Source organism: Cnephaeus nilssonii, assembly GCF_951640355.1.
Source record: "Cnephaeus nilssonii genome assembly, chromosome: 9".
In the NCBI taxonomy this organism is placed as follows: Eukaryota; Metazoa; Chordata; class Mammalia; order Chiroptera; family Vespertilionidae; genus Cnephaeus; species Cnephaeus nilssonii.
Genome location: NC_137080.1, coordinates 37,450,610 through 37,465,816, shown reverse-complemented (window position 1 = coordinate 37,465,816; position 15,207 = coordinate 37,450,610). Strand labels below are relative to the sequence as shown.

The 15,207-nt window shown below is 43.5% G+C and overlaps 1 protein-coding gene across 1 annotated transcript in view; it reads left to right on the top strand.

The window, feature by feature from the left end:
- LOC307105423 (uncharacterized protein) overlaps positions 1–15,207 on the top strand; it is a gene marked incomplete at both ends in the record, with an annotated part of 140,657 nt that overhangs the window by 80,572 nt on the left and 44,878 nt on the right. Inside the window, 4 exons of the mRNA XM_079781175.1 lie at positions 519–637; positions 3,818–3,979; positions 9,030–9,168; positions 13,327–13,477. Coding sequence (XP_079637301.1) covers positions 519–637; positions 3,818–3,979; positions 9,030–9,168; positions 13,327–13,477 — 571 coding nt within the window. The remainder of the gene's footprint in view (positions 1–518; positions 638–3,817; positions 3,980–9,029; positions 9,169–13,326; positions 13,478–15,207) is intronic.

Here is a 15,207-nt window from a genome sequence, read left to right as displayed (position 1 = left end):
AGTAATTAGAAGTTTGCCCTGCCCTCTAGGTAGGTCATAAAAGTTACCTCTGGAGATAACGCTCCTTATGGACAAGGCCTCCAATTTAAGTTCTTGAAGGGAGAGATAAAGGTTTCTCTTGAGTCCACAGGGTCTCAAATGCCTTCAGCTCAAAACAATCCACATGCCAAAGTGGCACGTCTTAGGGAGCCTGTTCTGAACCCCCTCCTATGTAGCACTCCGTATGGTGCCAATTCATGCCTTCGTTTCCTGTCTCACCATACCTTCCACCCTCCCCCCACCCCCCATGCCCACTCCTTCCTCAACACAGCTCAGGCTAAAAGCGGCCACCCGCTCTTTCCTGCTGGGCTGTTTATAGCCGTGGCCACCTGTGCGAGGCCTGAGAGGGGGCCCGCCGGCCGCAGGCTTGGACGCCGGGCTTGTGTGTCACCACCGGCTGAGCCGGTATAAATAGTTCACACTGGCCACGCTTCTTCAGAGAACCGCTGTGCTACCCACGTTTCCTTCTCGTGCTGCAGGAGTCCGCCCCGGCCCCGGGGCCTGCTGTCCGCTGACGGGAAAGTCTTCCTCAACTTATGGTTCCTACCTCATCCTTCTGAAGTGCTGGTTATGTTCAAAACTCTGGCAGAAAAGGTTTGTGTTCTTGTGTGTGTGCCGGAGTGTCAACTGCCTGGTTTTTCATGACTCATGGTTAAACATAACAATTTCAGAGGAAGTCTCTTGTTTTTTTCCAGGGACACTTACTAACTGAAATCTTCTCCCAGCTCCTAATATTATTATATTATATTATATTATATTATATTATATTATATTATATTATATTATATTATATTAATTACATTATATTATTTTATTTTAATAATTTTTTCTAATATTATAATTTCTCTTGGGCCTCCTTATTTTATGAGTTCTGTTTCTCTCTGGTCATTAATGAGCACTAATTCAAATTTCTGACATTCTTTATTATTCCTCAATTTCCTCCCAGACCCTTAGGAAAAAACCACCCTGTTCCCCTGAAACTCATGAGAAGCTGAGATCACATTTAAGCACAGTAACCAGCTAAGCCTGTGTTCTGAGGTACTGCTCTGGGTAGTAAGTACCTAACTTACTGATAGAGTATAATACTGGCAACCATAAACCAGTTAGTACAGCAGTACATAAAGCACCCAAATAAGTATCTGCTCAATAAAGCACAGTGTTGAAAACGGCAGTTTGGGGACAGTCAGATTTTTTCTTTGTAAGTGAAAGCCTGTTTAACAACCTAGGTTTCTCACACTTTCTTCTCTCCCCTCAGCTTTATTGAGGTGCAGTTAACAAGTACAAGTGTACAACCTGATGGTTTAATATATATATACACATTGTGAAAGGATCACCACAATTAAGTTAATTAACACATCCATCGCCCCGTAGTTGCCTTTTCTGTGCATGTGGTAAGAACATTTATCAACTTTCTTAGAAAATGTCCAGTGTTAGGTGAAAAATAATATAAATAGAGCCACTTCCACATGGAACCAGAGCTGCCATCCCTGGTGCCTCTTACTCCTCTAACCTTTGGGATGTTTAAACTGAGCGATATAACCTTTGGACTGGGCCCACGGCAACATTGTAGTCCAAACTACTATTTGCAAAGCTAATAAGAATGAAGACATTGTGACTACTGGACTAAAAATTAAAGACTTGCTTAGAATTAGCAACAGCATGTATAGCTAAAGAATAACCTAGTTTATTTGCCCCCATAGAAATTTCATCCGTGATTTACTAACAACACTAGAAATGCCTTCCTTCTCTTCATGTAATTATTCCCCTTCCCTTTCTCATCAAAGCTCCTTGCCTTTACCCTCTAATCAGAACAATATTGGGGTCTCTGCCTGAGTCAGTGCTTCCCAAATAGCTGTTCTCTTGGTTCTCAAATAACTGTTTGATGCCTCTCCGTTTGGCCTTTACTTTAGGTTATCACATACAATACAGCATTATAAACCGTGGGCACCAAGCTGTACATTAGACCCCAGAACTTATTCATCTGACAACAAAAAGTCTGTACCCTTTGACCAACATCTCCCCATTCCCTCATGCCTTGGCAACCACCATTGTATAAGTTCGACTTTTTTTTTCAGATTCCACATGAGTGAGATCATATAGCATGTGTCTTTCTTTGGCTGCCTTATTTCACTTAGAATAATGTCCTCCAGGTTCATTCATGCTATTGCAAATGGCCAGATTTCCTTCTTCTTTATGTCTGATGTATATTCGTGTGTGTGTGTGTGTGTGTGTGTGTGTGTGTGTGTGTGTGTCATTTAAAAATTTATTTACCTTTTCACTGAACTCTTAGATTATTTCCTTAGCTTGGCTATTGTGAGCAATGCTATAATGAATGCAGGAGTGCAGATAATCTCTTCAAGATACTGAGTTTGTTTCCTTTGTATGTATATCCAGAAGTGGGATTGCTGGATCATATGATAGTTCTACACGCAAAAGAATGAAACCGAGCCCCTATCTTACACCTTTACATTTCTCACAAAAATTAACTTGAAATGAATGAAAGACTTAAATGTAAGACCAGAAACGATAAAATTCTTAGAGGAAAACAGGGGAAAACCTCCTTGACATTGGTCTTGGTGATGATATTTTTTATATGACACCAAACGCACAGTCAACAAAAGTGAAAATAAACAAGTAGGACATCAAACTAAAAAGCTTCTGCATAGCAAAGGAAACAGTGAACAAAATGAGTAGGCAATCTATGGATTGGGAGAATATTAACAAACCATATATTTGATATGGGGGTAATACCTAAAATATGTAAGAAACTCATGGAATTCAATAGACAAAAAAAAAAAAAAAAGAAATCTGATTTTAAAATGGGCAAAGGACCTGAACAGACATTTTTCCAAAGAAGACATACAAACGGCCAACAGGTAAATGAAAATGTGCTCAACATCACTAATCATCAGAGAAATGCAAATCAAAACCACAATGAGATATCATCTCACACCTGTCAGAATAGCTGTTATTAAAAAGACAAGAGACCTGCACAAGTAGCTCAGTTGGTTAGAGCATCGTCTGGATATGTCAAGGTTGCGGGTTTGATCTCTGGTCAGGGCACATACAAGAAAGCATAAATAAGTGGAAAAACACTTCTCTCTCTCTTCCTCTCTTTCTCTAGAATCAATAAATTAAAAAAAAAAAAAAGACAAGAGACAAATGTTGCCGAGGATGTGGAGAAAAGGGAACCCTTGTTCACTGTGGATGGGAATGTACTGGTATAGCCATTATGGAAAACAGTATGAAGAGTCCTCAAAAAAATTAAAAACTAGAACTAATCTTTCTTTCATTGAAGAATTTTTAAGTTATATATATTCAGTTAGATCATAATTTTACACTTTTCTTCCACTTGAACATTAATATTTAAGATCCAGTGTTTGATTTTTTTTTAGTTATATATTTAAACTGTGTTGATAAATCTCTGTGGGTCCCTCACAGAAGTTTATTTGTGACCTTTGTAATTTATCAATGGTCATACAAACTTTTATTTTATGTATGTTTGGCCACCAATGGCTTTAAACAAAGAGGAACACATTGCTTTAAACTCCCCATTCGAGGAGTCACCTTGTCCAAAAGCATATAACCCAGTTTATGAATGTTTGTTGTTGTTTTTCAGATGTTATCTTGTAATTATTATCCTGTGTTATGCTATGAAAATGTGTATCTAAATATTTGTGTTTAAATATATTATCTCTAATAGTTGCTCATGTATTTTATATGCTTCTTAGAAATTTCTTAAAACTTACTTCCTTGTATTGATTTTACCCACAGGCAGCATTTAGAGCCTTAAAGCTAACTCTACAGCTGATCGCTCCTCTCCATGACATTGTGGCCTACCTTTTCAGTTTCGCTAAACTTGGGAATTTCCCAGCATGCTCTGGATTTCCTCTAAGTCCTAACCCTTTGAGAGGTGACTGGGGAGGAACTGAGGGCATTGGTAAGTGATTAAAGATAATTAAATCATCTTCAATATTTAGTTAGAATTCTGTGAAGCTCTTCCTCTACTCCCCTCCCCCCCAGCTTTACTCAGGTATCATTGACAAATAAAATTGTTTAAAATATTTAAAGTGTACAGCATGATGACTTGATACACACATACATTGCAAAATGATTCCCTCATCTAGTAATTACTATGAAGCTCTTAATACTTGGAAAGACAGAACTAAAATATTTTCTCATTAATTATAGTGATAAGAAGGGCAAAGGGAAAGTCCTATTATATACTGTCTCCAAACTGATTAATTCCAATGTTCCAGGTTAAACCGCAAAGAATGTACACCAAGTCAGGAGTGAGGAGGCCTGGGTTTCTACCCTGCCTCTGCCACTTGGTTACTGGAAGTTGGACACTTTACTCTCTGGGTCTCTGTTTGTCCATCTGTAAAATGGGGATGATAATACCTGTCTCACAGAGGTGTTCTGTAAATTAAAATCTATGTAAAAATTCTAAAAGGATGTATAAGCCCCACTACATATTAGTGCTCTTTCATTCCCTGTCCCTTCTGAGCTTGGTGAACTGATATGACGAGGAAAGCCAAGCATTCACCATCAGGAAGCTTGCAGACAGCCCTTAATTAGCTCACAGTGGCCCAAGGTCCCGTCATGAGAACGACTGAGGCTTTAGTGTTACCTGCCCAGTGCCAATCCATGAACTCTAGCTCAGTACTAGGTCCTAAGATAAATGCACACGATTCTGAAATGCTTCGTAATCTGGGTTTACCAGAGGCAGGGAAACTGATCTTGTTATTTTAATAATTTGACTCCTGTCTAAATTATGCCATTAGTCATGTAAATATTAATTAATAGCAATCTACACTAATAAAAGAGAAAGATGCAAATTGACTGTACCTTCGTGACACCCACCAGCCAATCAGGAGTGAGTATGCAAATTATCCCAACAAAGATGGAGGGTTAATTTGCATAAGAGGCGCTGAGCGGCCTGGGGTGGGACGCTTGCGTTGTCGCCATGGTGACGAAGCAGGTGTTCTGCCGCCCCAGCCACTCGGGGCCTCTGGGCAGCGTGGGAAGGCAGAAAGGGGGCTCCAGGCCAGAGCGAAGGTGGTGCCAGCAGCCTGGGGAAGGAAGGCCCATTCTTGCATGAATCTTCGTGCATCGGACCTCTAGTATATTATAACATAGTAGCTAAGGATTTTAAAGGATGAGAAGCACCAGCAAAATGAGGGAATACGCCTACTGAAATCTAGTGGTCTTCAATGTAATAGAATTGGAATCTTTTCCTCTCCGGTGGGTGCATAAAGGAAATACGCTTGTGGAGCCCCTGACTGGCTTGCCGGTAGATTTTCACTGTGCTAATGAACACCGAAGGGATCTGTAAACATTCAGGTGGGAGACACAGGGGAGGGTGTGAATGGTGATCCATGAGGAAGATCATGCCTGTGTCTGAGGACAGGCAGCCTGAAGATGGGGCGGGGTTGGTGCTGCCTCGGTAGAAAGCACAGAAGTGTTGCCAAAGAACGAGCTTCCAAAACTGCTGGCAAGTCTTCAATAGAAGCATTAGGGATTAGAGAAGTTCCAAAGCATTCTTAGGTCCTTTCCTTTTACCAATTCAGGAACTGCTGTATAACGAGGTTTACTCAGAAAATAAGCTGACTCTCTTTGGGGAGCTTCTGGATGTTTCCAGGGTGTGGGGGGGCTGAGCTTCAGATGAGGGACGGGAGAAAGGAGGATGTTCCAGGAAAAATGCCATCCCTGCCCTTGAAATGGGGGCACAGGTGCTTTATGGAGATGAGATAGAAGCCGAGATAGAGCCGGAGCTGTGTTTTCAAAGGAGGCCATTGCACAGGAAGTCCTAAGGCCTGCAGGGAAGGTGATCTAGGGAGCCTTGTCCTCACCTGAATCCATGGAGAAAAATAGGAGGGAGGGTCCTGACAAGGCGAGCAAAGGGCACGGGCAAAGACAGCAGACAGGACGACCCGTGGCCAGGCCAAAGACTGCTGAGCCCACCAGCATGACCCTGAGCGGCGGTGGGAAATGAGGCCAAACGAGTGAGGAGCTAGAATGCAGGATGAAGGGGATTGGTTTCTTACTATTTATATGCTTGTGAGCTGAAATCATCGACATAGGTAGGCCCAGGCTTTCCGAGGTGTGGGATTAGAGGCGCACACCTTGTGTTGCCAGCAAAAACGTTTGTGCTCCAAGAGGATGTGCAAAGTTTTGCATACTCCACTTTGCTAAAAATAGATAAAAAGAAAGATGAACTAAAAAAAAAAAAAATCCCACTCTACAAGAATCTTTTTAAAAAGACGAGGCTGTTCAGTTCCTGGCCTGCTTCCCAGAGGAAGCGCAGAGAACCAAGGTGGAAAGATGAGATGGTCTGTTCATACACGCGCCCAACTCCTTCCAGCCATCCCAGAGCTATTTGGAGTTGGGTAAAGTGACTTTTGTGGACTTGTATGCTATGAAATATTTTTAAAGGGACACTGCGTTTTAGCATTGGTCCTCCCACTTGACTGAGGAGGCAGCTCTTAGACACGCGTCCTAAGCGGACAGCTCTGCGGCCCCTGCCAAATTCCCTCCTTCCGTGAAAGCCAGCAACTCCCCTGGGAGTCAGCATGAGGCAGAGGATGTAATCAGAACGTGGGAGTTTGCACTGCGACTGCCTTGTCAGGATTAGGAGGCCAATTACAGCCCAGATGCTACACACTAATCTGGGTGTTTCAGGAACTCTGGAGACAAACGAGGAACAGGGTGTACTGGCTCTGAGTAGTCATGTGAAGACAGGGCCCCTGTGATTCCTCTCTCTGATTCCCGGCCCCCGCCCCCTACCCCGCACAGGCCCCGGGAGAGGGGGTGTGCTGGGGGAAAGGCTCATTTGTTTCCAGGTGCAGGTTTTCTCCCAACCCCACCACCAGGACCACCGGCAACCCTCTACCCAGTCCTCACAGACCGGCTGCCTTCCCAGCCAGTCCCAGCCACCTCCCCTCCCCGCGGCAGTGTGACCCCACAAAGACAGGGAAGCCTGAATGAGGACTCTAAAATCAATAAGTAACAAAGGAAGGGTAGTCCCTCCGTCCCACCTGTATCTTCGTGAAAATGCCACCTATCCCAGGGAAGAGTTTTGCTGGGAAGTGATCAGGTAACAGTGCACACACAGCACAATATGAACAGCATGGAAATAATATAAGGAGAAAATCACCCATCACCCAGTCACTCTAACAAGTGAAATATTCTTATCATCTTTACTCCCTTCTAGCCCCTGCCCAAATACACTTTACACTTACGCTTAACAGAGCTTCAATCACAGGGCATGTGCAACTGCATATTCTTTTTTCCTTGTCATTGCAGAGGATTATAAACGTTTCACCCTGGTTGCTGCTTAGACAGAGCGCATTGCTTACAGAGCAAACACACCAGGCCTTGAACAAATAAGGCTCACTGCCCGCCCCTCCTCCCACCCACCATGGAAGTTCTTGTACAATTTCTTCTAACCTGACTCCTCTTCTGGTGGAAATTCCTTTTCAGCCCAATATGACCATCAGATTTATAGGAGTCGTAAAAAGTTTGATGATTAAACCGAATTCATTCGGAGCTGGGAAAATACTCAAAACACATTTTTCTGTTGTGCGTAAAACTTCAAATGCACATGAAACATGGACTGCTCATCTTTCCCCAAAGCCAGGAGCATATCACTGCAAGTATTCGCAGCCATCCCCAGTCCTGGTTCCACCTGATCGGCTCTGAGGCAGCTTCCCCCTCCCTCAGTCCCTCTGGCTTGGAGATATGGGAGGAGATCCAGTGCCAGACCGGGCAGTGCAGAGGCTGCTCAAGTCTGGTCAGACTGTTGAGGTAGAGTAACTCCCAAAATGGCTCCCAATTCAGTTCTGCCTTGGGCTACATATCAGGCACAGTGATCAATTTCCACGGCCCTTCTTTTCCCGTGGCTGGGATGTCCTCTCAAGTAGAAAGCTATCTCTGTCCTCACAGGAAGTTGTTGAGCAGTTCAGATAGCTGGCATGCTATATCCCAGCAAGTGTGCCCGCCCCCCCCCATGCTCCCTAAGGGCTCATCATTTTCTTCTTGCGCTCTCCCCTTCTGACCAGCTCCTTTCCTGGACCATCACAGAGACCATCTAGACCCAGGCCAGCTTCTTCAATCCTGCATTGAGTGCCCCCAAAGGTCCCTAACGTAAATTTTCATCCAGAACACATACAAATCTACTGATATGCAGCCTGCTTTTTCAGTAAGAGTCCAAGAAATAAGCCAATTTTGGAACTCTTGCCATCTACTCCTTAAATGACAAGCATCTTGTAGAAGTGTGTGTGTGTGTGTGTGTGTGTGTGTGTGTGTGTACATGTACACATCTACGTGTGTATATTGTTTGCTTGCCTTGGGTGGCTTGAGTCTTCTTTAATCCAGAGCCAGCAGCAGGATGAGCCAGTGACAGAGAAGGCTGGTTGGATGGCATGGCCGTGAGAAATGAGTGCTGGGCTAGAGTAATTTCAAGCCCCTAAGGGGTCTACTGAGTCCTATATTTTCCTATTCCTTGCAATTTGTCTTTTTAATCTTTTTAGAGACTGTAGCCTTATATATTTTAAAACTTTCTTTCAGGAGTCTTTTTGGAATATATATATATATATATATATATATATATATATATATATATATATATATATATTTGAGTATTTGAAGGAATTTTATCTTATATTTTGAGAGAATTTTAAAGTACAATGTGAGTCGTCTCAATTTAACATCTCCCCCCATTTTTAAAGACTGCAAGAGAGAGAGACAGGAATCAAAAGCCTTTCCTTATTCTGCTGAAAAGCAAAGTAAGTTTTTATCTTTCGAAGGAAGGAAGGAAAGCTACACAGAGCTTGGGTACTAGAACACAAGGTTTTTCTGGACTTCCAAACCATAATTAGCATACTCACAAACAAAGAGAAAAGTTATTTTGGGAGGTGAAATGATGGTTCACTGGATTAGCTAAAGTAGCTGGTATTTCACACTCTCTCCTCATGTTGTCCATCTTCCAGTGTCTGAGCTTCAAGGGCTGCAGAAAATGATTGACAGCCTCGAGAGTCCCCAAGACCCCACCCAGGTGTCCCAGGCACTCCTCCTCCGAAGGGAGGTCATGATGCTGCAATTTGATGCTGCAGTGAGGCACCTCGTCCGGTAAGGGCTGGAGCGCTAATCCTGTCTAGTAAATTCTGCAGGGCAGATGTTTCTGAGTGACCATCGAGGGAGGCCACTCTTAGCAAGATTAGATAACAAACTTAAAATGGTCAGGGCCACAACCCAATCCGGAACACTGTGGCTACCAGCTGTGTCCTGCCACAAAGGCCATGGGTGTGGAATGTGTTCTTGTCGGATAATCATAGTCTTGATTTTTATTAAATGTGATTTCAGTGCAGTTAGTCTGCATAACAATTGCTGCTTTCAATATTCAGATGGTTTTATTGGGAATAATGTTTTTATACTTCTGAAGATGATTCTTCCCAAGAGTTTGGTTTATTGTTCTCAGCCCTTAACTACCTTTCTGAAGAACAGAGTTTGCACTGTACTTCTGAAGCCAATGGAATTGGCTACCTGAGTTGTTATAAATAAATAAATTTACCCCTGGCCTTGTAGGTAGTAAGTACTCTGCCTATAAAAAGAATGTTTATTTGGTTAATTAATCATGACTAATGAGAAAATTAGTTTGGATTAAGAGTCACATGTTTCCAGTATAAATAATACGTTTTGTGTAGAAAGGAAAGAGGGCAGTCCTGAGGGTCTCTCCTTATCCTTAAATTGCCAACATTCATTAATGTCCTTTGATTCGTTCTCTGTGGGAGTATTTAGCCAATGAGGAAGACCTGGGAGGCAGGGAGTGCTCTCCCCTGCGGATGATGATCAATCCCCCCTCCCCACCCCACCCACAGTGTGGGTGTCCATAGAGGATGGAAGTGTGAGGACTGTACTGAACTATATTTGCTCTCTGTACTCTGCCTTTTCCACACTGTGAGCATCAGGGGACTGGATCCGGCTCATTTGTTTTCTTTTTATTGACAAACAGCTTTCTGAGCTATAGCTTAGCCAAGCAGGTAGGATTTAAAGGCTCTAATTGTCAGGATGGCCATTCATTAGCCCTCTGGGCTCTGAAACCCCAAGTCAGAATTTGCAATGAATTTACATAGGGTGAAGAAAAAGGACTATACCCCAAAAGGTTTTTTGGGGGTTTCAGCTACGTGGGGTTCAGCTTGCTATGGTTCTCCCAGGGGACCCACTCTCCTTCCCCCAGGAATTGCTTTGTGGGCTTTCTTGGTTCTGGCACACTCAGTCTGAGGAATGGAGGGCACTGTGGCCTATGTCTGAGAACGTAATACCCACAAGGCCAGGGGTAAATTCATTTATTTATGACAACTCAGGGAGCCGATTCCAGAAAGTGTGAGGGCCAGAACCAGAACCTAGGTGCATTTGATTCCAAAACCTGAGAACTGGGTGGGTGCCAGGCAGCAGTATGGATAGAAAAGGAGACTCTGAAGAGAAGTCCCCTACTAACCTGGTATCACTGGAATCCGAAAGAACTTCTGGGACTTAGTCCTCCTTTTTTACCCTACGTAAATTCCTTGCAAATTCTAACTTGGAGTTTCGGAGCCCAGAGCCGGGAGAAAAAGAGAAGCTGAACAGTAAATGGCATCCATCTTGCTGATTTTATTTAGTGCTGAACCTGCAAACAAGGAAAAATCCTTAGGTAATCAAAGAGACAGGAAGCTTGGGAAGTGCCCTCGCCCTTCCCAGCACTCACCACCTCGGAGCGAATATGATTGTTTACCCCAGGGAACTTTCTGCTTATGTAAACTGAAGGCTTCTCCAGCCCTTGAAAAGAAAGAACTGAACTCTTAGCTAGCATGAGAGCAGCATGCTCCCATAGACTGGGGGGAGGCAGGGAAGGATGTAGCTCTTAGACAATAGGACAGGGGCCCCACAGAGTCACCTAATACATGGTTTCTGCCTCTCGGTGTCACAGCCAGGGGAAGAGGACATTATATGCCATGCAGGGCCACAGAGGAATTGCATTTGGGAACAGAGTGAAAAACCAGGGCTGTGGGAGGCAGACTTTGTGCATTGAGAGGATGTGGTGTCCCCGGGTTTCCACGGGAGGATACAATTGGTTCATTTAAATAATTTTGTGGTAAATGATTTTTGTAGACAATTTTTATAAGTATTTATTTGAGCCAAATTGATGACACACGCTGGGGAACAAGATCTCAAATGCTCTGGAAAATAAAAGTTTGCAATTTATCTTATGCATTTGAAATTAAGAAGAGAACTAAGGAAGATTGCATGAAGGTGAGAGAAAGCAAGATGGGGATCAGATTGCAGTATAGTTAATGAGATTATGTCTTCTCTTGCACACTTTAGTAATAGGGTTACGAAAGGGGGCATTTCAAAGGTGTGTTAGCCTAGATGCACAAGAACAATGGACAGAGCTGGCTTAAAAACCTTCACTAAAGAAGTTATAGCCCTGGCTGGTATGGCTCAGTTGGTTGGGCATCGTCCCATGCACCAAAAGCTTGCCAGTGTTGTGGGCTCAATCACCGGAGGGGCGTGTGCAGGAGGCAGCTTATTGATGTTTCTCTCCCTCTCTCTTTCTCTCTCTCTAAAATCAATTTATATATGTATACCATATATATATATGTGGTATACATATATAAATGTATACCATATATATATATATATGGTATACATTTACACACACACCTGTCTTCTCCTTCGTTCCTCTCAGAGGTGACCCAAGTTCCTGGTGGTGCTTCTAAATCATCCTGGCAGTCAGGGAGGAGTGGCCCACCTCACCAATCTCTGTTGTTGCTTAGCTGGTCCAACCCCAGATCTTTTCTGGTTTGCCTGCTGCTCAGCACTATATATATATAGTTATAGGCCTGGGGCATGACCACCCACCATGACCTGCCCCGTTAGGAATTTGTGATTTATTACAGCACCCCTTTTTTGTCCACACAGAGAATGGAAACCACTACTCAGAAATAAGCAGGGACTGCACTTGGCCCCTGTGGGGTCGGGGTGGGGAGGGGAACTTGTGATTAGGCTATTCAAGACCCTCCTGATTTTACCTGATGTCAAGGCAACACATAATATTGGACCTTCATTTTAGGCCTCACACCACACCTGTCTTCTCCTTCGTTCCTCTCAGAGGTGACCCAAGTTCCTGGTGGTGCTTCTAAATCATCCTGGCAGTCAGGGAGGAGTGGCCCACCTCACCAATCTCTGTTGTTGCTTAGCTGGTCCAACCCCAGATCTTTTCTGGTTTGCCTGCTGCTCAGCACCCTGCCTAGACACCAATTTGTGGGGACTCGGGTATTCTTCCACACTTTGATTGTCTGTTGGTCTCTGGGAGGCTGCCTCATTTTCCTCATCTAACATCTCCCTTAGTCATGCTAATCTCCTTCTTCTTTATGTCTGCTTTATGCAACACTTGGGCCAAGCCCATGGTGGACCCAGGCAAAAGGTCCCTTCTGTTCTGGGACACACACACCCCCCCTCCCTTCCCTCTGACCCTCTCCCCACTCCTGCTTATCCTTTGTCAGGATCTTTTCTTGGTCATCCACTAGATCTAAGCTCTAGAAACAGTCTTTTCTTTTTTGCTAAACTCTTTTTTCCTTTTGAGCAAGAAAGTCATTATAATGTGTCATGCATACTTCCTTCTCTACAGCATAGGGTATAAATTTCATCCTCTAGTCTTTAGAATTTTTGGTTCTTGATAAGCAAAGCCAAGTTTTGTTGAAAACAAAACAAAAATCTTTCTCTTTCAAACTCCAGGTTCTGATTATTTAACGTAAAATTTGATTTTACATGTCAAGAACTGTCGTCTCAGCTATTGGTCTTAAAATAATCAATTCAACAAGCAACTAATATCATTGTTCTAGTCTAGAGCAACAAGTGAACTGTCCAATATAGTAGCCACATGTGGCTATTCAATGTAAAACTTTAAATATTGATTTAGATTAAATAAAATTTAAAATTCAATTCCTCAGTTGCAGTAGCCACATTTCAAGTGCTCAACAGCCACATATGGCTGGTGGTTACAGTCTTGGACAGTAAAATATAGAACATGTCCACATTTAGGAAGTTCTACTACTCGTTGCTACCGTCCGCTTAAGAGCTGTGAATTGTGGGAGTGAAGGGTGATGTGTAAAGAAAGGGTGAGGGATGAGGTCACTGAGGAAGAAACCTGTTAATGTCTCTCATCTTGCTAAAGTAACTGAAGAAAGTTTTGAGTTTTAGAAGCTTAAATAACTACTTTTCATGAGATTCCCTCCATTTTTTTGGTAGAACATTTTTGACAGCTGGAAATGCTCCCGCCTGCCAGTCTGTCACAGACGGCTTGTGCCATGGGCTGCCACCGCTGAGCAACTCGCTGGTGAAGAGCATTTTTGCTTCACAGCTCAGCCTGCCCCCGCCGCTGGACCCTCAGAGCCTACAGGTATGTTGAGAGGTATTTCATACCTATGAAAGGCGTGTTGTGCATAGGGGATTTCGTCACTTTGTGTCCATTTGGTGTAAAGATCGCTGGGACTCTCCGAGCTCTCATGCACTCCCGTCTTGGTTGGCTTCCCTCCGCTCACAGGGAAGAGCAGTGTGGGCCCATGGCCAGCTGTGATCCCCAGTCAGGGTTGTTAACGCCCAACTGCTCAACAGGCTAATTGGGGCAACAGTTATCTGCTCACAGCTGGAGGCAAAACCAACATTCGATCTTTTTCATTTAAGAAATAGTGAAAGCAATTACAATACATCAATTAGGCAGCAGCTGGGTTTTGAACAGCCCTGCGTCCAACAGGTGTTAGCAAATGTAATCCTGGCCACTATTATCGCTCCTGGGCACCAACAATATTTATTACCCGCCTTCTACAACGAAAGAACTTAAGGTTCAGGAAGCCCAGAGATCAGACGGCCAGGTAGACATGGCAGCACCAGCTCACAAGCTGCATTAGTTATCTCAGGCTGCCTTACCTCAAAACTTAGCATACTAAAACCATACACAGCCATCATCTCATATGGTCTCTGGGGCTCGGGAATTTGGGAACAGCTCAGCTGAGTAGTTCTGGCTCAGGAGGCCGCACAAGGTGTTGGCCTGTGCTGTAGTCACCTCAAGGTTCTTCTGGAGGGGAATTCCCCCAGAGCGAACGATTTAGGAGAGCGAGAGAGAGAACCCAAGATGGAAGTTACATTCGTTTTGTTACCTAATTTCAGAAGTGACGCGCATCACCTTTGCCACATTCTATTCCATAGAGCGAGCCACTGATTTCATCACACACCAAGGGGGGGGAGAACTGAACTCCACCTCTTAATGGGAGCAGTAGCAAAAACTTGGTGGACACCTTTCAAAGCACCTCACAAGCCTAGGTCTTTTGACTCCAAAACCTCCAGCCTAATGGTTTTATGTAGTAATGCCCACATCAACCCCATGGAAGTCTCACGCTTCTACCTCCCCTAGCTATAAGACAATGGCTCTTGGCCCAAGCCTTGACCCTCTCTTAGACCCAGAAGACAAGGTTGGACCATGACCATTGGGTCTGTTCCTTCTGCCTTTGGGTGTTGCCTGGAATTAGGCGGATACAGTTATCTTGACTCCCTGCCAGCTGAACCAACTCCAGATCTAGGAAATGTCTGAAGCCAGTACCAGGTCTGGAAGTGTCAGATGGGGTCAGATGGGGTCAGATGGACAGGTCTGCTATATCCAGGGCTGCTTGTGGTGCTACGAGGAGTAGGGGATGCCGTGGCTGTTGGACAGTGATGTGGGGAAGATGGTGTAACATTGTGGCATTGATTTTGAGTTGTTACCTAGAATTGAATCACAATGGTGATTAAAGATAAATTTTTAAGATTTCTAGTATCAAGTACATTTGAGTAAGTTTACTTTGTTGATTTTAAATATATTCCATTGGTATTATACTGTTCTGGAACTTGCAAACGATGTTCTGACTAGTTACACTGAAGTCTTGAGTATCCTGTGTTTAGCCACTTTCTGAAAAATCAATTTAACAAAATCAGATTATAACTCTCTCCTCTACATCATTAGGAAAAATACATTAAGAACTATTTTTACATAATAAATAAATCATCTAACAGTACTTTGGGGTGCAGACAGAGTTATCCAGTTCATATACAGATGTCTATTACTTATGAACACATTACAACATTATCACATTTATT